Genomic DNA, 26,218 nt, shown 5'->3' on the forward strand with positions numbered 1-26,218 from the left:
ACCCTCTTCATTGTGAAAATGAATTCCATCCGCAAAGTCATTTCATCCTCACTGTTTTATTCAATATATGTAGATGATGTGCAACTAGGATTTAAGTCTTGTAATCTTGCTGTCTGCGAGCGCCAAGTCCAACTTGGACTGAACAAGGTCTCAAAATGGGCAAACGAAAATGGCTTCAAGCTAAACCCCTCCAAAAGCTCCTGTGTACTTTTTTCTAGAAAGAGAGGCTTGATACAAGATCCCGATATTATGCTGCATGGACAACATATACCACTAAACACTGAACATAAATTTTTAGGCCTAATACTCGACTCAAAACTAACCTTCATTCCTCATATCAAGTATTTGAAAGCTAAATGCCTTAAAACAATGAACATCCTGAAAATACTGTCACATACAACATGGGGAAGCGACAGGAAATGCCTCATGAACCTCTACAGGAGCCTTGTACGATCGCGGTTAGACTACGGTGCCGTTGTGTATCACTCAGCTACACCCAGTGCTCTTAAGATGCTGGACCCTGTGCATCATCTTGGTATCCGCCTCGCCACTGGCGCCTTTAGGACGAGTCCGATTCAAAGCCTCTATGTCGAATCGAATGAATGGTCGCTCGATCTGCAGCGGTCATATTCTACATTTAAATATTTTCTAAAAGTAAATGCTAACAAAAACCATCCTTGTTATCCCACCATAAACGATATGGCCTCTGCAACACTCTTTCATAACAAACCTACAGCCAGAGAGCCATTCTCGATCCGTGTGAAAAAGCTGAGCGAGGAGATGGATGTTCCTATTCATGAAAATAGTCTAGTGGCTTCTGCCAAGCCGTTTCCACCGTGGTTGTGGCGAATCATTGACTGTGACACGTCATTTGTGGAGGTAACGAAGCACGCTCCAGAGGCGCACATTCATATGCATTTTCTGGAATTACAATTTAAATACCCATGTCCAGAGTATTACACAGATGCGTCTAAATCACATGCTGGCGTGTCATATGCAGCCGTAGGCCCTTCCTTTTCCGAGGCCGATGTTCTGCACCCTCAAACAAGCATCTTTACAGCAGAGGCGTATGCACTGTGGTCGGCTGCGAAACACATCAAACAGTTAAAACTACATAAGGCGGTCATATACACAGACTCATTAAGCGTTGTGAAAACATTGATGTCATGCTTCAACCACACAAATCCAGTAATTGCAGATCTTTTCTCTCTCCTCTGTACTATGTATGTCTCTGGCCAACATGTGACGATATGCTGGGTGCCTGGACACCGAGGTATTGAAGGTAACGTCCTGGCAGACCGAATTGCTACGTCCGTAGACACAAAAGCTTGCAACATGTCCGTAGCCGTCCCGGTCTCAGACCTAAGGCCATACTTACGGAAAAAACTCAGAACCTACTGGCAGCATAAATGGGACGCTGAAACCCTTAATAAACTCCACATAGTTAAGCCACATTTAGGATACTGGCCATCACTGACCAAGTCCAGACGAAGTGATGTCCTATTCTGTCGTCTCAGAATAGGGCACACTTACGGTACACATAGCTTTTTGTTGAGTGGCGGTGAACGTCCAATGTGTAGTAGATGTGGCGAGACACTCAGTGTCCAGCATGTCTTCCTAGAATGCCGCGAAACACAAGTCGAGAGGAAAAAACACTTCCCTTTAGCATACAGTCAGTGTATACCACTTCACCTGGCACTGTTTCTAGGCAGAGAACCGCTATTTGACATGCAATCTACCTTGGCCTTCTTAAGCGACGTTGACACGCTCCACGTTTTCTGTCCGAGAAATTCGTAACACGGCCTCTTGCGAGAGGCCACGGTTGCGATGTCAACCTTTGGTATAGCACATGCCTCCGGGCCCTTGTGCTCAAGGTATCCGCTGAGGCTCTTGTGCTACTCGTCAACAATCACCTGTCGATATATATTCATGTAACGTTATAACACCATTGTTGTACATCCCATACTTACATCATGCCCTACTTCAGTCATTCTCATATTTTTATTCCTTATGTATTTTAAGCAATTTATAGCTCTGAGTTTTAGGCCTCTCTACAGCCACGTCACATCAGCCATTAGTCAATTCAGTGCTCATCACCACTGCCTTGGCGCTCTTTGGCCACACTTGGCCCTTGCGCCAATAAACACTACATATCATCATCATCATCATCATCTTCTTCTCCGCCCTTAAACTGGCTCTCTTAACTGTACTACACGCAGAGACAAAGAAACAGCGCGCGCATGCGATTCCATAGATGAGATGAATATATATATATATATATATAGAAAACTATCAGTCATAGCTCTCGTAGTATAGCCCTCTGGGCCGTTTCCTTTTTTTTTTTTTTTTCGAAAGTAGTCCTATTAGGGTTATTATAATTACACGAAGCTATTTCGCCCTCATCAGCAGCAGTCCTTGGTATAGTTATTCTGGCGGCTAGCTTCCCACGCTATGCGTGCCGCCATCGCACCTGGTTAAGCTTTTCCTAGACGCTAGAATTATGCTTTGTCCGCGCAACCTTGAGCGATCGGAAAGCGCGTTTCCCCCTCTTGGCCGGCGGAGAGAGAGCTTCGTTCCGGCCGCGAAGCTCTCCACATCTCTGTAAGGTGCCTTGGGGATGTCTCGTGGTGAAGATGCCCTCTCGGTGAGCGCATATTTCACCCCTCATCTTTTAAGAGGTTCAATACATACAAGCATTTGTCTAGCAAACCAGATTTTTTTCAAGGCAATTTTCCACGTCTCAGTAATTTCTCTCGTCGTATTCGAGTGCTGATTGCCGTGTTATAGTTTGTTAACGAAGCTTTCCCTCAAGTCTAAATATTTTAAGGCAGTTTTCCTAGCCTCTAAAGCCGCTCCAGTTCGCTCTTCTCCTTGAGCGGCCATTTTTCCTATAAAGTATGCCTTCCAACTACTCCGCCCTTAAACTGGCTCTCTCAACTACTACACGCAGAGACAAAGCAACAGCGCGCGCATTAGATCCCATAGATGAGATGAATATTTACAATTAGTATTAGGGTTATAATTATATTCGAGTGCTGATTGCCGTGCTATCGTTTGCTAACGAAGCTTTCCCTCAAGTCTAAATATTTTAAGGCAGTTTGTCGTGTGCGTATCATGGCTACGCACGCTTATATCGCATTCCGTTTCTCTACCACGGGTGCGCTTTAAAACCACGGCGCTGCAGTTTTTTGCTTTTCTCTTCTTTCTTCTTCTCCGCCCTTAAACTGGCTCTCTTAACTGTACTACACGCAGAGACAAAGAAACAGCGCGCGCATGCGATTCCATAGATGAGATGAATATATATATATATATATATAGAAAACTATCAGTCATAGCTCTCGTAGTATAGCCCTCTGGGCCGTTTCCTTTTTTTTTTTTTTCGAAAGTAATCCTATTAGGGTTATTATAATTACACGAAGGTATTTCGCCCTCATCAGCAGCAGTCCTTGGTATAGTTATTCTGGCGGCTAGCTTCCCACGCTATGCGTGCCGCCATCGCACCTGGTTAAGCTTTTCCTAGACGCTAGAATTATGCTTTGTCCGCGCAACCTTGAGCGATCGGAAAGCGCGTTTCCCCCTCTTGGCCGGCGGAGAGAGAGCTTCGTTCCGGCCGCGAAGCTCTCCACATCTCTGTAAGGTGCCTTGGGCATGTCTCGTGCTGAAGATGCCCTCTCGGTGAGCGCATATTTCACCCCTCATCTTTTAAGAGGTTCAATACATACAAGCATTTGTCTAGCAAACCAGATTTTTTTTTCAAGGCAATTTTCCACGTCTCAGTAATTTCTCTCGTCGTATTCGAGTGCTGATTGCCGTGTTATAGTTTGTTAACGAAGCTTTCCCTCAAGTCTAAATATTTTAAGGCAGTTTTCCTAGCCTCTAAAGCCGCTCGAGTTCGCTCTTCTCCTTGAGCGGCCATTTTTCCTATAAAGTATGCCTTCCAACTACTCCGACTACCGCGGACAACATGAGTCTCTTTCCACGTAAGTGTGAGGCTCGGAGCAGGAGCTGTGGCGCTTGAAAGTAGCCTGGGGCCTGACGAACCAACCGACTGAGCTATCTTTCCGGGCAACATCGAAGGGTCACGAGTTCAAATCACCTGTTATGTTCCTTTTTTTTTCCGCCCTTTTTTCTTTCTTTTTTTTTTCTTTCTTTTAATGTCTTTTCCTTTATTTTATCACTGTACGGGAACCCTCCTAAAAAAGAAAAAAGATATATATCTTCAAATATGTATGGCCTCACACCCACATGTGCAGGTCATAAATACCAGGTTCTCTAGCCGAGTGCCATCCATGCGGTATAACCGAGCTCAGATTGGTCCACCTTGACTGACCAAGTAGGGCACCACTGTAGGTTAAATGAGGCGTACAACTCCTGCGGGACCCGCCGTGGTTGCTCAGTGGTTATGGTGTTAGACTGCTGAGCACGAGGTCGCGGGATCGGACCCCGACCACGGCGGCCGCATTTCGATGGGGGCGAAATGCGAAAACACCCGTGTACTTAGAATTAGGTGCACGTTAAAGAACCCCAGGTGGTCGAAATTTTCGGAGTCCTCCACTACGGCGTGCATAATCAGAAAGTGGTTTTGTCACGTAAAACCCCATAAATTAATTTTTAATTTAACTCCTACGGGGACGGTAGAGTATCCGTCTCCAGTGCAAGAGGACCGTGATTCAAATCCCGGTGCCGCGCTATTCTCCACCGGAAAATACAAAAAAAAAAAACCGTGTGTTGAGAAAATTGCACAAACAGGCCTGGAGTGCGGCCTGATCCCGGTGACCAGAACCGGTAACGCACTCTCTCACCAGAGCAGGATTGGCCACCCTGGTGCAGTACTTGGCCACAACCTCCTATATGAATACAACAATCGAACCCCGGCCCTCAGTCCCCAGCAGCCGCGAAACAACTGACCACGGCGGCGGTCAGATCTGTGACGCTGCAGAGGGTGCTAAGAATACCTGGCTCCGGACAGGCCGCCATTGGAATCTGAACCTGGCAACGTTTAACGTTAGAACGCTATCTAGTGAGGCGAGTCTAGCAGTGTTATTGGAGGAATTAGAGGGTAGTAAATGGGATATAATAGGGCTCAGTGAGGTTAGGAGGACAAAAGAAGCATATACAGTGCTAAAAAGCGGGCATGTACTGTGTTACCGGGGCTTAGCGGAGAGACGAGAACTAGGAGTCGGATTCCTGATTAATAAGGAAATAGCTGGTAACATACAGGAATTCTATAGCATTAACGAGAGGGTGGCATGTCTTGTTGTGAAACTTAATAAGAGGTACAAAATGAAGGTTGTACAGGTCTACGCTCCTACATCTAGTCATGATGACCAGGAAGTCGAAAGCTTTTATGAAGACGTAGAATCGGCGATGGGTAAAGTCAAAACAAAATACACTATACTGATGGGCGACTTCAATGCCAGGGTAGGCAAGAAGCAGGCTGGAGACAAGTCAGTGGGGGAATATGGCATAGGCTCTAGGAATAGCAGAGGAGAATTATTAGTAGAGTTTGCAGAACAGAATAATATGCGTATAATGAATACCTTTTTCCGCAAGCGGGTTAGCCGAAAGTGGACGTGGAGGAGCCCGAATGGTGAGACTAGAAATGAAATCGACTTCATACTCTGCGCGAACCCTGGCATCATTCAAGATGTAGACGTGCTCGGCAAGGTACGCTGCAGTGACCACAGGATGGTAAGAACTCGAATTAGCCTAGACTTGAGGAGGGAACGAAAGAAACTGGTACACAAGAAGCCAATCAATGAGTTAGCGGTAAGAGGGAAACTAGAGGAATTCCGGATCAAACTACAGAACAGGTATTCGGCTTTAACTCAGGAAGAGGACCTTAGTGTTGAAGCAATGAACGACAATCTCATGGGCATCATTAAGGAGTGCGCAATAGAAGTCGGTGGTAACGCCGTTAGACAGGAAACCAGTAAGCTATCGCAGGAGACGAAAGATCTGATCAAGAAACGCCAATGTATGAAAGCCTCTAATCCTACAGCTAGAATAGAACTGGCAGAACTTTCTAAGTTAATCAACAAGCGTAAGACAGCGGACATCAGGAACTATAATATGGATAGAATTGAACAGGCTCTCAGGAACGGAGGAAGCCTAAAAACAGTGAAGAAGAAACTAGGAATAGGCAAGAATCAGATGTGTGCGTTAAGAGACAAAGCCGGCAATATCGTTACTAATATGGACGAGATAGTTCAAGTGGCTGAGGAGTTCTATAGAGATTTATACAGTACCAGTGGCACCCACGACGATAGTGGAAGAGAGAATAGCCTAGAGAAATTCGAAATCCCACAGGTAACGCCAGAAGAAGTAAAGAAAGCCTTAGGAGCTATGCAAAGGGGGAAGGCAGCTGGGGAGGATCAGGTAACAGCAGATTTGTTGAAGGATGGTGGTCAGATTGTTCTAGAGAAACTGGCCACCCTGTATACGCAATGCCTCATAACCTCGAGCGTACCGGAATCTTGGAAGAACGCTAACATAATCCTAATCCATAAGAAAGGGGACGCCAAAGACTTGAAAAATTATAGACCGATCAGCTTACTGTCCGTTGCCTACAAAGTATTTACTAAGGTAATCGCAAATAGAATCAGGAACACCTTAGACTTCTGTCAACCAAAGGACCAGGCAGGATTCCGTAAAGGCTACTCAACAATAGACCATATTCACACTATCAATCAAGTGATAGAGAAATGTGCAGAATATAACCAACCCTTATATATAGCTTTCATTGATTACGAGAAAGCGTTTGATTCAGTCGAAGCCTCAGCAGTCATGGAGGCATTACGGAATCAGGGTGTAGATGAGCCATATGTAAATATACTGGAAGATATCTATAGCGGCTCCACAGCCACCGTAATCCTCCACAAAGAAAGCAACAAAATCCCTATAAAGAAAGGCGTCAGACAGGGAGATACGATATCTCCAATGCTATTCACAGCATGTTTACAGGAGGTATTCAGAGGCCTGGAGTGGGAAGAATTGGGGATAAAAGTTGATGGAGAATACCTTAGCAACTTGCGATTCGCTGATGATATTGCCTTGCTTAGTAACTCAGGAGACCAATTGCAATGCATGCTCACTGACCTGGAGAGGCAAAGCAGAAGGGTGGGTCTGAAAATTAATCTGCAGAAAACTAAAGTACTGTTTAACAGTCTCGGAAGAGAACAGCAGTTTACGATAGGTAGCGAAACACTGGAAGTGGTAAGGGAATACATCTACTTGGGGCAGGTAGTGACCACGGATCCGGATCATGAGACTGAAATAACCAGAAGAATAAGAATGGGTTGGGGTGCGTTTGGCAGGCATTCTCAAATCATGAACAGTAGGTTGCCACTATCCCTCAAAAGGAAAGTGTACAACAGCTGTGTGTTACCAGTACTCACATATGGGGCAGAAACCTGGAGGCTTACGAAAAGGGTTCTGCTGAAATTGAGAACGACGCAACGAGCTATGGAAAGAAGAATGATGGGTGTAACGTTAAGGGATAAGAAAAGAGCAGATTGGGTGAGGCAACAAACGCGGGTAAACGACATCTTAGTTGAAATCAAGAAAAAGAAATGGGCATGGGCCGGACATGTAATGAGGAGGGAAGATAACCGATGGTCACTAAGAATTACGGACTGGATTCCAAGAGAAGGGAAGCGTAGCAGGGGGCGGCAGAAAATTAGGTGGGCAGATGACATTAAGACGTTTGCAGGGACAACATGGCCACAATTAGTACATGACCGGGGTAGTTGGAGAAGTATGGGAGAGGCCTTTGCCCTGCAGTGGGCGTAACTAGGCTGATGATGATGATGATGATGATGATGATAGCACATGCCTCCAGACCCTTGTGTTTCAAGGGCTCTAAGGAGGCAGTAGTGCTCTAGCATTTATTATAATCTGATATATTTTACCTATTGTATCATTCTTTTTAAATGCATCGAAATGCTCATAGTACAGGTCATATGTCATCGCCATAATTTTATTACACAGATTTTACGCAATGTAGAGCGTATATTTTAAGGCCCCTTTACAGCCACGTCACACCAATTTCATAGTAATCATAGTTACACTGCACACCCACTACCACAGACATGGCGCTCTTTGGCCATTCCTGGCCCTTGCGCCATAAAACCCCATACATCATCATCACTTTTTAAGACCAACGCAGTCCTCGCATTTTTGAAAGATGTTGTGCTCATGTCACAAGCCCATTAATTTCGTAGCACATCCTCTTTCGAGAGGACATATGCTGCTACGATAGTTTTCTTTGTAAAGCACATGCCTCTAAGCCCTTGGCTTTCAAGGGCTAGCTCTGCTGAGGCAGTAGTGCTCTAGACAATTTTAGCACCTCACAGACTTTATATATTGCATCATTCCTTTTTTATGCATTCTAATCTTCATAGTACACGCCAATAGTCATTCCCATAATTTTATTACTCGTACATATTATGGAATTTGCATAAACCCTTTTAGGCCCCTTTACAGCCACGGCGCATTAAGATCATAGAACCCATCAGGCACTGCGAACTCATTAATCATAAGCACGGCGCTCTTTGGCCACATCTGGCCCTTGCGCCATTAAACATCAAATATTCATTCATACACCTCGATTGTTTATGTTTATGGTTTGTGTAAAGTAAAAAGTTCAGCATGTTTAGCGCCCCTAGCAGAGAAAGCACAAATTAAGGTATGCGACCAAATTACAGTAGCTCCACTTGGCGCTTACGCTGAAATGCGCCTCGATTGATTTTTCGCCCTCTGTGGCCATTTGTTGAACTTGAGAGTGTGCGGGGCCCCAGCCCCCCTTGGCAGAGATAGGGATGTAGGTGGCGCCATCTCTTGACAACCGACCGCAACTCAAGGCGCGACGGCTACAATGGGTAAGCGAGCGACGCCGCCGGCATCTTTCTAGAGGAGGCGTTGCCACGATCCACTGAACTCCAGACCTACACAGATCTCCCTCCTCCAGCACTCCTGGTCTAGTTCAGCCCTTTTGCCGCTAGGGAATGAACGTACGAGCAGAGTGGCGCTAGTTATAACCTGTTCGCTGTCGTCTGCTCCTGCGATCTGTTCAGCGCTTGTCTTGCCATTTCGGCAGGCACAAAGCGCTTGTATTGGCGATAAATGAATAAATTCACAAATACACAAAAGAATACGTATTTGCGAATGCTTTGCGCTTGAATAGTGAAACTAGAAGAGGAGGAGCGGTGCAAGAAATGTAAACAACGAGCATAGCTAGCCGCTGCAATGCTAGATCGACGGCATAAATTTCCCTTTCCTAGCCTAGAGGTCCAGCTTCCAGACCCGAGCTAAAGCTTCCTAGAGGAAGCTTTAGCTCGGGTGCTCCTATGTAAATACATGTAAACGGAGAATTCGTTTTTCTCGGCAACCATTGCACCAAATTTGACGAGGTCTGTTGCATTTAAAAGAACAACTTAAAATCTAGTGACTGTTGGTTTCGAATTTTTTAGTTAGGTTGTCAATTTTTTATGAAAAGTTGGCAAAAATCGAAAATTTTCAAAAAACAAAACGATCAAGTTTACAACTCTGTAACTCAACAACGAAAAATGATAATACAATTCTGTGAATTGTATGTAATAGTACATCTAAAGCGGACAAAATTGATGTGGTACACATGAATATAAAAACAGTTTATAGTAGGGAAATACAACTTCTGCAGAACCCTTGTAACCAACGTAACAAATTCACGTAAGATGTAAAATGACATGTCGAATTTGTCCGCTTTGAATGATCTAGCGGATGCTGTTTATACAGAACCGCGATATCATTTCTTTATGCAGAGCTAGGAATTTGTAAACTTGGCGCTTCTATTTTTTTGAAACTTCCAAATTTTTGAATATCCTTTTAACAAAATTAAGGACCTAAATCGAAATTTCGCTTCCAACAGTCACTAATATTTAACTTTCTCTCTCAAATGCAACAAATTTCATTAAAATCGGTCCAGGGGTTATCTCCGAAAAACGTTTTTGCGTTTTACATGCATTTGAATAGGCCGCGTGGGAGTTGTGCCCGAGCTAAAGCTTCCTCTTAAGAGACTGGAAAAATTGTTTTAAAAGATTCATTGGATAATCTAGGTTTTTTAGTTGATTACAGACAGCCTAATGTCGTAGATGACATTAGGATTTACTGCTGTGCGCCTTAGTGAAAGGCAGATGATCTGGTAAAAGTATAGTAAAAGTATTCACGAGTAAGTCCTCCACCCGATATGTGCAATAGGCTGATCGATTCTGTTTCAAGGGAAGGTGAGCATATCTTGTTTTTCATATCGTTGGATGTCTAGCTCAGCAGAAAGCTTGCAAAAAATTAAGCGATCCCAGTGCTTTAAAACGTGCTGCACTGCAGGCCTTAAAAATCGTGTCACGGAACTCTTTTCAAACTGTAAAGCTAGCTTTTCTGCGTGGTACGGCGGCAGCATAATGGTGGTGCTTAAGATACGTACGCAGTGAAGCTGTGTACGTAATTCACTTTTTGAACTCGCGACGCATTTACAGACAATTAACTTTTAAGAGTTAAAATGAGTGGTAATCGTTCTGTCGTCGAACATTACGGTGGCTTCAAGTTTCTAAAGAGCGCAGGCGCGAATTTTACAACGTGTACAATGAAACTGTTGTGTACGTTGCGAACTCTATACACAATGTGATTTATAATAATGTGCTTGAAAAAGGCAATAGGAGCGGCTATTTAACGCTGTTTTAGAGAGCAGCGGACTACACGCTCCGACATTTTTTAGGTTCGGGCAGTCAACTTTTGGAGCCAAGTGACCGATCAAAGCCTTGTGACGTCACTGTCACTGTGTTAGCAAAAATCAACTAGAGAAGCAGGTCGTCACAACACAACAGCTGCCGTACTAATTACAACGCCGCACAGTCGCCCACCGCGTAGCAGACGAACAGGTTATAAAAGCGCCACCTACGGCCGTCGGTTGAACGAAAGTGGGCGCAAGCTGCTCCCGTAGAAGCCGGATGTCTGTGCAGGTCTGGAGTTCCAGTAGGTCGTGCTTCAAGCCACCCTACTGCATAGATGCCCTACTGCTAGTACACTCTAGGACTCTAGCTCGACGGCAGCCGCATGACAGCCGTTTAAGCCGCTTCCCGCCACCGGATTAATCCGACAGAAGGTGAGAAAAGTTTGCGCAGACCGTGGCGTGGTGTGGGCTACTCGCAGGCATGGTGACGATATGCCTGGCTTCGTTCTGCGCAAGAACCCACGTGTGAACGATTTCGCGATGAGACATGTAGCATTGCAGCCAATATTTCGGTACGCTAATTTTGGTTGGTGTGTGTCGTCTGTGGCTTGGCAAGGTCTGCGCGATGGAAGAAGGCAGGAAATACAGGCGCACCTGTTGCGTGCCGCAATGTGCGAACCGGACGCTTAGAAGAAAAATTTGTCTTCCTTCCTTTCCGAGTGATGCGGCCATGAGAAGAGGATGGATGTTGAGGCTCTGCGTCGACGACTTCAAGTGTAAGCATTCATTGACTCGTCCTTATAGATCGTTTCACACGCACGTGTGCGGCCGTTGAATTCGTCGTTGCAAAAAAAAAAAAGAAAAAAGAAAAAAAAAAACGCTTGGTGCTGAAGCCCGCAGGTTGTGCCCGTGAAGTTGCAAATTGCATGAGGAAAAAAATGACTGCGAACATGACAAGGACACCAAGACGACGACACTCCTTTTCTTTGAGATGTCTTTGGTCGATACACCAGACTGGATTGCGCCAGTTCACTGAGGAACAACACACTTCTTGTCCCTGCCTTGCTCGAGCTGCCTTTTCTTTTTTTTTAATGCGAAGCATTCTATGCGTTGGTTAGGCAGTGTGAGTCTATCTGTATAGCCTTTTGCCGTCGTGATAACGTCGTGGTCATTTCTTTACCTGGATCATATGATTTGTGTGACATGTATAACATCGCATGAATCACATGACATGCATGACATGTATGTCTTGACATTGAAGGCTCCATTAACATGACTTCTTGCCTCTGTCATCACACAGAGGCTCGCATAACACACAATTGCTTATTTAAAACAAACGTGTTTGCCCATCTGGTAACTCTTTGAAGAAACCCGCCAGGGTTGCTTAGTGGCTTTGGGTTTGCGCTGCGAAGCACCAGGTCGTGGAATCAAGTTTCGGCCGCGGCGGCCGCATCTCGCCCCCTGAAATGCAAAAAAGATTGAAAAAAAAAAGCTAAATGTTCGTGCAATGGCACGGTCCACGTGCCGTGCGGCAAATTAAAGAACACCAGATGGTCGAAATGAAACCAGAGTCCTTCATTATGGCGTGTCTCATAATCATCATCCTGGTTTAGGCACATAAGACCCCGTAATTTAATTTAATTAACTCCTTAATCCTTGAATCACGTTGTATAACCAGCTGCTTGCAAAATGCTTTGTGAACGTCGATTCCACACAGTAAGTGGAGTGAACATAATTATTCTCATTGATACCTTACAAACTAGCTCAGTTGATAATGATAATAGTGTCGGGCGATGCTCACACCACTCTGTGATTCAACTGTATGTGAGGACATTGATAACAAACAATGCCACCCTGTCTTCGTGTTGGCTGGCAGACTGCAATATGGTATGCGCGCAGCACTTATTCCAGCCGTAGTAAAGCGCAATCTTGTAAGCATCTCGTTTTCTGAATGTTTGCTTTGCCTCTTGTGCCATTGTGCAATCAGTGTGAAAATTATTCTTTAAAAATCACTGTATTTTGTACCATAAATATCATTTACTGTGGAACAGTACCAACGAATTAACATTTAGAAAAATGCATCCAGAGCAATAAAAAAATGCATTTATAAAGCAACCCAGGTACCTCTGTAAACGAAACTTCTTAAGTGTTAGGTTACATGTATATTTGTAAACATACACCAGCTTGTGCCTCCTAGGGATGACAGGCACTGTGGGTTCCTTCAATTTGTCATCCCTGGACGTATTGGCCCAGCAGCCAATGCGTGTTGGCATACGCGCTGGTGTCACTGGGGTGCATTGTGAATGATGCCAAAAGAAAGGCATTCTGCTTAAAGAACCACACCACTTCAGTTGTTTCTATGCAGTAGCCGAGGAGCATTCAAAATTTCCTTTTGGAAGATACTTCAGACGCACAGGAATGTGCAAGAATGACAGGTAAAAACAGTGGCAACTTGTGAAGGTGGAGGCCGGTTACAGTTGACAGTTGTACAATGTGTCTGTATGCTCCAGCACTCGCACATAATTTTAACAGTGCTTCACTACTCAATCGACCTGGAAATGCCTTCAGGCCTTTCACAGTGAAAATCAGGTCAACAGAGAGTCCCAATGCTGACACGTCTGTTGGCCTGATTTTCTCTGTGAAAGGCCTTAAGGAATTTTCAAGTGAACTGAGTTGTCAAGCACTGTGAACATTATGTGGGAATGCGGAGCACAAAAACACATTTTACAACTGTCATCTGTAAGTGGCCACCACCTCCACAAGTTCGCAGTGCTTTTACCTGTCATTCTTGCACATCCCTGTGTGTCTGAAGCGGAATCTTCCAAAAAAAATTCGCAATGCTACTCGGCTACTGCATGCAAACAATTGAAGTGTTATGGTTCCTTGAGCAGAATGGTTTTCTTTTGGCATCATTCACAATGCAGCACATTGATGCCAGCATTTTCTGGGCTAAAAGAAAACAAATGAAAAAACAGATCGCCATATTTTTCTATCACTTATTTTCATTGTGGATGTGCTCACACAGCTTGAGTACTACTGTAAAGCCATTAACATCAATGAACCTCACTGGGAGGGGGTAAACACTGCATGATATAGATGCTGTGCATGACCCTGTGAAAACCTTGCCGCTACCGAACAGCACCACCATCATTAAAATTTAACTAATGTCTATTAAAGGTGAAAGCTAAGTAATTCCTTAAAATCTTTGTATAGGAATGCTGCATGCTGAATATTCTGAAAGTTCTTGTCCTCATAAAATCTGTGACAGCTCAGGTCAACTCTGGTTTTGGAATAGAGTGAAACGAATGTTTCAAGTCTGGAAACTGCAAACAATGCCAGCTCCACTATTTTGTCACTGCTTGCAATATATGGATTCACTGTAGTGGCACATCGCTGCACCTTGTGATCTGCCGCTTTAATATACTTGCAGCAGAATGTAGTGCATCTGCTGCTATTCTGCGACCTCACAAACACTGGCATGAAGGTATTGTGCGTTCAGTGACAACACTAGAAAAGCTGCTCAAAGAACTACTTTGCTCTCTTTGTTCCATACAGAATGGGGGTGCTGTACAAAACTTTTTTTTTTGCTCTGGATTATGCTGCTATTCAGATCAATGGGTGCATGCACAACACATTTGACGAGTACTACCCAGCATTGCAAACTAGGTATTGTCAGTTGCCACTTAACTGACCACTGTAAAAGTTATCTGTGCACGCTATTATTGATTAGTGTGGTTACTGTCATTACTTTTTAAGCTCTCCACAGGGATATTGTTTGAGGTATTCTGTGCTCAGAAAGTGGCTGGTAAGTGCGCATGTACTGCATCTGTTGTTTTGACAAACAACATACTAATGTATCTTAGCAGATGTATGTCTCATTTTTAATAATTTAACTAACTTGCACTGATAGTGCTCCTTACTGACCTATGGTGTCTTCTGTTTTATCCTGTGAACTTAATTTTCTATCTCTCGCATCCTAAAGCACTGTTTCACAATATATATCAATAGTGCAATGTTTATCCTTTACACTTCCCTCTGTCTGTTCTAATGCTGAATAATCGTGAGCCCTTAGCTTTAATGACTACCTCTATCTCAACTTTTATGTCCTTATGTTACCTGGTTTTGTACTTTTCAGGCCCACAAGCATCAACAGCAGAGCGAAAGTTATTGCGGCTTAAGAAAACTGCAGTGCCTTCACAATGCCTGCCTGTAACAAAGGATGCCGAACATGCTCAACTGGCACTAACGAATATTTGTGACAGTACGTCCATTAACCTGTTTTATACATCTTTGAGTAAGAATTACGTGACACCAAGTGTAAGCTGTAGGCATTTTCATTAGCATTACTGCGAGCATGCTAGCAAGTGAAAACAAGCTGAGGTGCTGCAAAGGGAATGTTCTTCAGTTTTAGAAACGTTAAAAGCTGCAAAAACACCCAGAAAGCAGTGTTGCTCTATAGTTGATAATAGTGTGCGTCCTTTTGGTGACATAAGTGAATGTGTCCTGACTTGTGCGTACTGATTCTCCCTCACTAGTGTCAACAGTGCTTCACGAAAGCGACGGCACACATGGAAGACATGAAAAGGTAAGCACCGACTCCTGTCATCGTATTTGTGTTAATTTAACATTTGTTTTAAACACGGCATGTCACAAGTGATGGTGCTAGTATACAAAACGGCACCTAGGGGTTCTAGTTTACCATCTATGACAGAAGTGAAAGGCTTTTACAAGTAGTAGTATAAACTTTATTTTGTCCAAGATGGAGTTTAAGTAGGAGGTGAGTGGGAGAGCCCGTCCTCTTCTTCCTCAGGTGGCGGCCAGACCTTGCGCTTTGGTGGCATCTTCGGCCATCTGGACGACCCGGAGTAGGAGATCCAGGTCGGAGCTGAGCAGTGCAGTCTCCCAATGCTCTGGGGTAGCGATGGGAAGGGCATGCAGTAAGCTAGTGCGTTTTCTGGTCCTTATCGGGGGAAATGCCCACATGATGTGGTGAATATTGGCTCTACCTGCGCATGATATACAACCTGCTGCGCATGATATACAACCTGCTGTAGAGGTGCCTGGGATAGAGGTGACTCTACATCACTGGGTTTGGGAAAGTGTGTGTCTGTAAAAGGTGCCAGGTAACTGATGGCTTTTTATCTAAATTTTTATGAGCGGCAGGGTAATGCCTCCTGGCCTGGCTGTAGAATTGTAGAATTTCCTAGTAGGATACCACCCATTCCCTGCCTGAGCGGAAGAGGGATTCGAACTGCTCATCGCAAGAGGTTGTGCGGCTGCGGATGGCCAGTTCTCGCGCCGCACTGTGAGCAGCTTCGTTTCCCGGAAGGCCAGAGTGCGCCGGTGCCCAAACGAGTTGCACCCATCTTAGCCGGGTTTCCGTACCGTGGCCAGAATTTTGAGGGCTTCAGGAGAAATGTGCCCTTTCGCAAAACTTCGTATAGCTGTCTTTGAGTCGCTGACTGTGCATTTGGCTGCAGAGGAAACGTATGCCAAGGCAATTGCGACTTCCTCCTTGACCTTCGGTGCGCTTGTAATAACTGAGCTTGCAGCGGTGATTTTATTTTGCTGATTTAATACAGCCGCTGTCATAGCGTCTCGGCCACGATACTCGGCAGTGTCTACATAGGCCATGTCCTTAGATTTTGCAAAGCGTTTTTGTAGGCATTCGGCTCTTTCCTGCCTGCGCTCTTGGTTGTGAAGAGCGTGAGTGTTCTTAGGTAATGGTGGGACGTGTATGTGTTTTCTTAACTCTGTGGGAATGTCCTGCATTGGCCCAAATTGGGTGTTGTATGTAATCCTGAGTGATTGGAGAATGTTTTGCCCCGTCGGAGAATGTGGGAGTCTCTCCAGTTGGGCAATTCTTTGGGCTCCCATGAGCTCGTCAAGAGTATTGTGTATTCCTAGAGCCTCAACCTTATCGTTTGGGTCATAATTGGGAGGCGTAGAGCCTGCTTGTATGCTCTCTTGATCATGTGGTTAATTTTGCAGCATTCATCACTCTTTAGTTGCAGGAATGGGGTAGCGTACACTATTGTGCTTATGACAAAAGCCTGTACCAATCTGAGTAGATTACCTTCTTTCATGCCATGGGTGTCTGTTGGCGATGCACATGCGAGTCTAGTGCCTTTATCACTTTGTTGTGCCCATTGGCCTGTATTCTAAGTCCATGGATCCTGAGGCTCGGTACTATTAGGACGTCCTGGTCGTTAGCTTTGAGCGCGATTTTTTTTTATTTACCCATACTGTTGGCCTGTCGGCTGTTACAGGGTGGGTCAAAAGCAGCAGTTCAACAATTAGTACAATACATGGATATTCCAGTAATACATATACCAAAAAAAAAGTCAATAGCAGTATTTCTGCAATTGGTACAGTACATGAATAAAAAAACAAGTCAATAGCACTATTTTGGCAATTATTACCGTACATGAATAACGCAGTACATGAATAGGCGAACATAAGTGAACAAAAAAGATACATAAGTGAAATACACACACACATAAGCACATACTCCGATCAATAATACGACTGTAAATGCAGTGTTAACAAACGAGCTCCTACGCACCCCCCCTCCCCCCCCCCCTGTGGTGACAGTTTTCCTGCCTCTGCATGTGGCTACAGATGTCCGCACGCCAAGTTTCATCCTAGGCGCCAGCGCTCATTTCTGCCCTGGCAGAACGATTTCACTTCACATGGGTGTGTGTGTCCGCCGCTTCGCTTCAAGGTCGCGCCTGTGCATAGCTCACGCTGCATGCGAAACATCTCTTGTTTGTGACGGCGCCTCTTCGGATGACTGGAAATTATTTTGTTAACTGTCACAACAGCAATGTAAACATGAAAGGATTGATGTCAACAGTGAAATTCTGCTGATACAGAATAAAATGGTACGAAAAAAGCAGATGACAGACATGGATTATTGCAGTGCACCGAACAAAGTAAACAACTGGCAAACGAAGCGATCTTGTTCATGGATCACTCGCGAGTGTATCACAGTTTCTACATGTAATCCACATGAATTTCATGATTACTGGGCATATAATCCTTTTATTCAAGTAAAAGCTTTCAGTTGTTAGATCAGCGCTTGTCCGGTCTTCTTTCTCATGTTTTGTTTGTGGGTGTGCTGCCCAGGAATAGAAACCACTTCTGTTGCATGCGCTAGCAGTGGCCAGAGTTCATGCATGCCGAGAAATTTAATATGTGCATGATGCATTAAACACGACCGGAATTCATTCCTGCATCACCACTGCACTGATCGATTTAGTTACTGAATGATACACGCCCGCGTCTTTGTTGCGCTGGCATTGATGAAGCAGAAATGATTACTAATACTTTCAACTTCCGTCTCTTGACCACTTTCGAAAAATGGCCAAGCTATTTACGCTGCTGCCTCTATTCTGTGCTGTATGGGACGTACTAGATAAAGTTGTGTGCACATGTCATATTTGTGCTTTGCGGCGATATATTTAGTATATTTCCACACAGTGTTGATGGAAGTCCATTGTTGCCAACAGAGCCAACACGGATTTATAGCAAACATGTTGTGGGAACCTGCAAATATGACTTTGGCTAACACACATCATATGTGCCAATGGTTTTTCCAGCCACACATTCGATGTCATTTCCAATTACTTGCTCAGCGTCACTTACATGGCTAAGCAGACGCTGCCCTTTCTCCGTATTGCAGCCATGAAAATAATCGTAAAGCGTACGCAAATAGAAGTGTGTACATCGTCCTTTGAATAAAACGTCCACACACACGCACGCAGGCACACACCGCACACGGTATGAAACGTGCCCAAACATGTGCAGTGCAAGAGGCAATCAAGGTGATGTGAATGATAGGTGGGAGAGATGTACACTAGCTAGTTAAATTTTGCCCCCGCATGCGGTGCTCTCACGCCGGCGTGACAGCGCCGCTTGGCGGCGCCGTTCTTGTCTATATACAGAAGTAACTCTGACTTTTACAAGGAGCAGGAGAGTCCTTTAGGTGTTATGTAATCCATGACAACTTCGATCGCGCTTTGCAAAGTTTCTTGGATCTCTCCGTCACTCCCTCCAGTTACCCAGACTGTCACGTCGTCTGCATATAAGATATGTTGTAGTTTAGGGATTTCAGCTAGCTTGCTTGGCAATCCTAGCATGGCCATATTGAAGAGGTAGGGAGACGGGACCGAGCCCTGGGGTGTCCCTTGATTCCCGAGCGAAATGCTCTCCGAAGTTACCCCACCGATGGTGGTTGTAGCTGTCCTTTCTGTAAGAAAGTCTTTGATATAATTGTAGGCTCTGGATCCAACGCCTAGTTTGTTTAGCTGGGTTAGGATGGCTTCGTGATGAACATTGTTAAAGGCTTTGGCTAGGTCAAGGCCAATAATGGCCCGGTTATCAAGTTATAAGCTGTGATCACTGTCTATTATTTGGTGCTTAATTTGAAGCATAATGTCCAGCATTGAAAGCTTGGGCCTGAATCCAATCATCGTGTGAGGGTACAGGACGTGCACTTCCATGTGTTTGTTTAGGCGAGTAAGGATGATGTGTTTCCAGTAAGTTTGCCTAGGCAGGAGGTGAGTGAGATGGGTGCTAAGTTCTGTAGCTGCAGCCTCTTGCCTGGCTTTGGTGTCATGACAATTTTAGCTTCCTTCCACTGTTGAGGGATGCGGCCAGTCTCCCAACACTTATTGAGATACTTAGTGCTTCTATGGAGTCATCGTCCAGTTTCCGTATAATTTTGTTTATTATGCCGTCCGGACCCTGAGCGGAGTGCTTTCGTAGACCATGTATGGCCGTGACCGTGATCGGTTCGTCGATTATTGGGTTTGGATTTCCTGTGTATGCGGGTAAGGGCATTTTGGTATGGTTTCCAATGTATAGATTCTGGAGTTTGTTTATTAGGTCTGTGTCTGATCCTGGGTAATTATGGATTATTTTGCTGAGATTACGCCTCTGCATAGTTTTACTGTTCTCGGGTTTGAGTAGACATCTAAGTATATGCCATGTTTTGGCCATGCCTATTTGCGCTTCCATAGCATCACATGCACTGTGCCAGTTTTGGCGGGTTAGCTGGTTAGCATAGTCTTTAATTTGTTCGTTTAAGATCGATATGCGTTTGCGTAGGGATCTATTCAGTTTGTGTTGTTTTAGTCGTCTTTCCAAGCTAACTTTTGCTTCCCACATGTGGAGGAGCTTGGCATCCGCTGCCTGGATGTTAGCTTCCTCTGGTATTGTTTTGGTCGCCCACTTAACCCTTTGATGCCCAAAACTTTATTTCAATGTGGAGCATCACAGAAACCTTAGCATGCATAAAGGACAGACAAAATATGTGAATTATGCTGTCAGAAAAAATTATGTTTATTCATGGCTGCATAATGAGGTGTTGCTCCAGAGCAACATAGGCATCTGTGGTCCTACTTCACATGGAATGCCTTGAAGCAGTTTCAGCTTGGAAGGAGACATAGGTGCATGTTACACTTTGTGCAGTATATAAATGTGTTGCCGGATTTGCAGTGCTTACACCGGTTCTTCTTTTCACTATACTTAGGCCAGTAATTCATGCCATCATACCTCACGTCCACTGTGGGCTTTGGCGTCACCGGACAATGGATCATCTGTTTTGCAGGCAGAATTCCAAGCTCGGTGGCGGCACCTGATCTTCTTTTCAATGGCTTCGACTTCACGAGTGCGAGGGTCTGAGCTCGAAAGGTCAGGAGTGACAACTTTCTTTTGACGGATAGCTGAGCACAGTAACGTTCGTACAGCTGCCACCCATTGACAACTGAAACATCAATCATCCAAAAAAATATCCGCATGTGTATCGTTCGCTTCAAGCAGAGCCACGACTTATCAGTAGGCTAGGCCAAGAAAAGAACTCCCAGCCGTTTATTGTGCTAAGTTTTGTAGCTGTGGCTGCAGCTAGGGAAAGAGAAGAGAGACACTGGCTTGTTATCGGGCCGCTTGCATCATAGCCACACCCGATACATCTTTTCCTCTTCGAAGAAATCTGATCTGACAATGCACTAAGAAGCTTGCCGAAAATTGGCATCATATGTCAGCCATGTAGGCTCTGTGCTTAGTCGAGTTTAACTGTGTGGAATGACTTCAATGTTTGTTCTAGCAGCCGTACCTGATGCTGCGAGCTGAGTGCTTGTTGTATGTCCAGCACATGGCTGATCATGACTGCCGGTGATTCTAGGATTTGAGGGTCTTAGTGGGTTCAGACTGGGAGACTGCATTTTCCCAGCTCACCTCGTTGTTATTGGTTGAGGTCTTGCTTTCTTGTTTAGCTTGGGGTCTATGTCCCGATGGGGACCTTGATCTATATGCCTTGCGATCGGCGGCCGTGTCCCTCGACTTTGATCCGGATGGGCGTTGAGCTGCCGTTGTCTGCTTGCTGTCTTGACGTGGCAACGATGGGTCTCTGCCGCCGCCACCGCCGCTGTGGTTGTGCAGGGTTTCTTGTTGTTGCTGTTTTTTCCACTGGATACAAAGATAATTTACAAAGATAATTGTTTGCTGTGTGGCCTACCCTTATGCTGTGTGGCAAAAAGATTGCTATTGAAGCTTGTTGGCAGTGTCCTAGCAAAACAAAAGAGCTGTTGTGAAGATGGCTAACTGCTATTTGAGCACAAGTTGTGCACAGACATGAGAGAAGATACCACAAATTGCACCTAATGCCAACAATGGTTGGTAAGGAGGAGTTTGGCAGTAAAATGGTTGAATTGAATAGCGGAAAATTGACTATAGCAGTCATGTGAAGATTAAAATAGACTGGCTTTGGCTGTGATTGCAACCAATATTACTCTTCACTACAGACCTTTTAGTGCTCCCAGTGTGTGATGTGTACAGTGGGAATCAATCAGACTTTCCTGCCATAAAGAGCGTCACATGTCCATTCGGTGAGGCTGGACTTCACACACGTCACAGTAACCAGAACATCTGGTCTGAGAAAAGACTGTGATACCATAACCATTCCAAGATTTAAAGTTTCTTGTGTTGTGTACATCAAATATCAGGGACATTTAATTTCTTGGGGGCTAGCGGGCCACCATATGATTCATAAAAAACAAAGTATTTTTATTTGTATGGATATGGACTTTGGCACTTCGTGGATTAGCTGAATATGATTAGAAGTGGCTTGTTGCACAGTGTGCAGTATAGACAGCTGTCAGAAAGAAACGTGTCCAGTCAGTCTAAGAGGCCTAATCGGCTCAAGAAATGCAGAAATGAGACAATGTATTGAGACAACACTTAGGCATTGCATGTCACACAATGCAAGAGTGTGTAAAAAAGGACTGTGAGACAGCATATGCCCCAATGCACTTGACATGTTATTGCCAAAAGAATATAGCGGTGGCCACATGAGCTTAATCGCTGGAATGAAATGGTCTGAAGTGCTTAACACATGATGGGACTTTGCATGCTTGGCGCATAAACTTTGTGCACATTTCAATGCATTTGGTGGAGCACTGGCGACGTCATCTTTTTTCACATGGCTTGGGGAAGGGGTTTTGTCTTCCACTGAACAACAAGGCACTGTCACACCTATTTTTCGTACAGTAGTCTGTCTGAGATCTTCCAAAGCGGAAATTGCAATTTGATCAGTTGTCTGAGAATGAGCTTTTAACTACAGTGAGTCTGTGCTGTCACCTCCATGAACACCCATATGCACTAGAAAGGGGTTCACAATGACTGCATCGAAAAGAGAAAAAAATTATCTGCCATCCCATTTTTTTCAACCATCGTTCTACAGGGTTTCTGATCAAAGCGGTTGATGCCACCTATTCAATGATTATAATATTCTACAAAGTTGGGGTATGTCACCTGTGTTGTTTTCCAGTTTCCTTTCTGAACCTTTATCTTGATGATCGTGGTCTTTTGACATTACACGGACATTTTTAATGTCTCGCCACCGATAAACAAACTGGTCCTTTGCATCTGTAAATCAGTGAACTAGTATATTGGGGCTGTTCTGTTAGATCTGGATGTCCCAAAGAAAATGCCTTCTCAGAAAAAGAGAAGCAGCCTTGTCAGTACAAAAGAATAAATGGACTAGGCTTTTGAACCTGTATCTACAACGTGCTCTGTAAAAGAAAGCACAATGTGCTACCGAGCCACAGCTAGGTGGGTTGCTGCACTGTGAGTTATTAGTAGAAGTCAAAGTTAGAGATAGCCAGTCTCGCAGTCAGCGGGACTCCACATCCCGTTGTATCTGCGCTTGATTTTTGGTTTGATCAGCATGTATTGCTTCATTATGATTGGCCATGAAACATATAGGCTTATCAACAGCAACATGGAAGTAAGAACTGTATGCTTTCTGGAAGCTTGTGTTGAGGATATTTATAAGGGAGCTCAGCTTGTAGCACCTGCCAAAGTTTTGTGAGATCTTCTTGGGCATCTTTGAATTGTAGCTGAGATGTATGCAACAAGTTATTTGCTGGAAATTCATTTGCCAATGTGGCTCAAGCAATTGTCGAGAAAGAGCAGCAAAGTCCTCTTCTGTCTTTGCATTTTGCTGTTGAATTCCCGCAGCCACTTGAAAATATCCTGTCATCCAGGCGCTTTTATTGGAATCGCAGTCCACGGGAATGTGCACATGCCGCAGGCATAGCAGTCTTCTTGCCTATAATCAGCAGCCTTGCTTTTTCACTCCCGTCCATGTTGCAGCAGAAGAGAACACTTATGCACTCCTTTGACTTGCTGCCATGGCCTGCGTCTTCGTAAGAACAGAAGGTTTTTTCCTTGCCTCAACTTGTATAAAATGCCACTTTCATCGGCATTGAAAATGTCATGGGGTGCATAGCCTTTGAGGTTCACTGGGAGAAGCTTGACTTTCCGATCGGCTACAACAGTGTCGTCAATGCTGGCCGACTCTCTGGAAAGCCACTTAAAGGCGATTCCATGCCTTGATTTAAATCGGTTGAACCAGCCTTCAGTACACTTAAACATTTCTTCGTTCAAAACAATGGCAAGTTGCTCTGCACATTTCCGTAGCAGCAGACCGTTCACGGGGATGTTTTGTAAATAGGTGTCATGAAGCCACACTAGCAGGGCCTCCTCCACATCGGGGAATAAATCCTTGTGGAGTCGAAACCTCTTGGGCTGCAATTCGGTCGAGACTTTCTTTGCTAAGATTGCTTCCTTGGCACTGATGATCGTGTTCACTGTTTGCTTCAATAAGCTGAAGGCCACAGCAACGTTCACGTGCTTCATGCCCTTCTGTAAGGTCACACAAGGTCTTTTGTAAGGTAAGAGGACCTTACATAATTTTCCACATCCTTAAGACATCCTGGCTAGCAATATTCTAACAAGAGCCTCTCCTTCGTTTTGTTGATTCCTAGATGGCCCGACCAGCCATTTCTGTGACACAAATTCAGGAGATCTGCCTGATACCTCTCCGGAACAATTAACTGATCGATGATACGGCCCATACGATCTCAGTAGTGTCTATACAGCAGTCCTCCCTTTTCGTGGATGGTAACGTTGCACCTAGCTATGCCCTCTTTCGTGTTGCAGTGTAAATGTGTCACAGTATGGTCCCTCTGTTGCTCCGCGCTGAGCAACTCCTTGTCCACGTGGAGAAGCCTTTCAAATCCCCCAGAGGCAGGTGAAAGTACAGAGGTGCTCTCCCTTTCTGTTACTTCCACTGACGACCTTTCTTCGCTACGCAATTTTAATTGGCACCTCTGCTGTCACACTGTTTTCTTTTTCCTCCGTTGTCCAAGGTTCTACTAGGGAATGCGCTTGCTCGCCACCGCTGTGGGGGGGTCCTCGGTCAGCTGAGCGGCGATTTGGGGTGCTCGCAAGTGGGTTAATGCCTGCACCCTTCCTTCTCCGAACTCCTGACCGCACTCCCATGACAAACGCTCCGAATGGTTTGAAAAGAGATACGGGTAGTCCATTGGTAGTGCCTTTGAAACGCCTGCCTCTGTCTCTAGTTCTCCGAAAGGACTGGAAATTGTCACTCGTGCTATTGGCAGACACACGCTGTGTTCCTCTAGCACTGACTTGATCCAAGTTGGGAAGAATTGGGGATAAGAGTAAATGGAGAATACCTTAGGAACTTGCGCTTCGCTGATGATATTGCCTTGCTTAGTAACTCAGGGGACCAACTGCAATGCATGCTCACTGACCTGGAGAGGCAGAGCAGAAGGGTGGGACTAAAAATTAATCTGCAAAAAACTAAAGTAATGTTTAACAGTCTCGGAAGGGAACAGCAGTTTACGATAGGTAGCGAGGCACTGGAAGTGGTAAGGGAATACATCTACTTAGGACAGGTAGTGACTGCTGATCCGGATCATGAGAGTGAAATAATCAGAAGAATAAGAATGGGCTGGGGTGCGTTTGGCAGGCATTCTGAGATCATGAACAGCAGGTTGCCATTATCCCTGAAGAGAAAAGTTTATAACAGCTGTGTCTTACCAGTACTCACATACGGGGCAGAAACCTGGAGGCTTACGAAAAGGGTTCTACTTAAATTGAGGACGACGCAACAAGCTATGGAAAGAAGAATGATAGGTGTAACATTAAGGGATAAGAAAAGAGCAGATTGGGTGAGGGAACAAACGCGCGTTAATGACATCTTATTTGAAATCAAGAAAAAGAAATGGGCATGGGCAGGACATGTAATGAGGAAGGAAGATAACCGATGGTCATTAAGGGTTACGGACTGGATTCTGAGGGAAGGGAAGCGTAGCAGGGGGCGACAGAAAGTTAGGTGGGCAGATGAGATTAGGAAGTTTGGAGGGTCAACATGGCCACAATTAGTACATGACCGGGGCAGTTGGAGAAGTATGGGAAAGGCCTTTGCCCTGCAGTGGGCGTAACCAGGCTGATGATGATGATGATGACCTTCCCTGTATAGTGCTCTGCGTATACAAAAGAAGGGTGAACTAGGTCCACAGTTGCTCCACTGTCCCTTAATACACAGGTTTTCCACTAATCCTTAGCTCCTGGAGGTATGGACGGAGAAGCTCCAAGATTTCGTATCTTCTGCCCACGTAGGAAAGCACTACCGGCGTTTTTTTGCAATCTGAGGCATAGTGACCTAGGCCCCGGCATTGATAACATCGGACCGGTCGCCTTTTCTTGAACTCTTGCATATCGACCTTCTTTGTCTCCTCCTCCGGAGGGCTGCTAGCTCCTTTATCGTTGTTCCCTTCCCGAGTTTTTTTTTTTACTCGGCCCCCTCGGTATCTTTTACCTGTGTCTGTTATTTTGTGGTGGATATGCGTTCTCGGATTATCCCTTCCATTTGATTGTCGGTAGTGAGTTTTCGTTGCATCACGTACTTATCAGCTAGCCGAGCCGCCTTATCTGCCATGTCTACAGCATCTCTATCCTGCACCCAAAACCTCACCGACCGTGGAATGCTGTGGTAGAATTGTTCGAGACAAATACACTATAATTTAGTCTCTACTTTCTAGACTTCGGCACCCTTAAGCCTCTCAACAAGGTTTATTTTCAACCCGTACGCAAACTCTGAGTAGCCCTTGTCGCTCTCTTTGCTCGCTCCTCTGAATC

At 44.9% G+C, this 26,218-nt stretch overlaps 1 protein-coding gene across 5 annotated transcripts in view; it reads left to right on the forward strand.

Annotated features, from left to right (window-relative positions):
• Nucleotides 1-10,760: 10,760 nt before the first annotated feature.
• The window catches only part of LOC129386498 (uncharacterized), a 188,249-nt gene continuing 172,791 nt past the window's right edge, over nt 10,761-26,218 (forward strand). Inside the window, exons 1-4 of one of the 5 annotated variants that reach the window (XR_011893931.1) lie at nt 10,761-11,481; nt 14,841-14,966; nt 15,241-15,290; nt 20,319-22,033. Coding sequence is in view for 2 of the 5 variants with exons in the window: in XM_072287953.1 (XP_072144054.1) it covers nt 11,331-11,481; nt 14,841-14,966; nt 15,241-15,290; nt 20,319-20,401 (410 nt within the window). In the remaining 3 variants the exon portion in view is untranslated. Of the gene's footprint in view, nt 11,482-14,840; nt 14,967-15,240; nt 15,291-15,515; nt 19,093-20,318; nt 22,034-26,218 lie in introns of those variants that run through there. The other 4 variants (XR_008613871.2, XM_072287953.1, XR_008613870.2 and 1 more) reach the window with 4 other exon arrangements.

This window comes from Dermacentor andersoni, chromosome 4 (genome assembly GCF_023375885.2).
Source record: "Dermacentor andersoni chromosome 4, qqDerAnde1_hic_scaffold, whole genome shotgun sequence".
NCBI lineage: Eukaryota > Metazoa > Arthropoda > Arachnida > Ixodida > Ixodidae > Dermacentor > Dermacentor andersoni.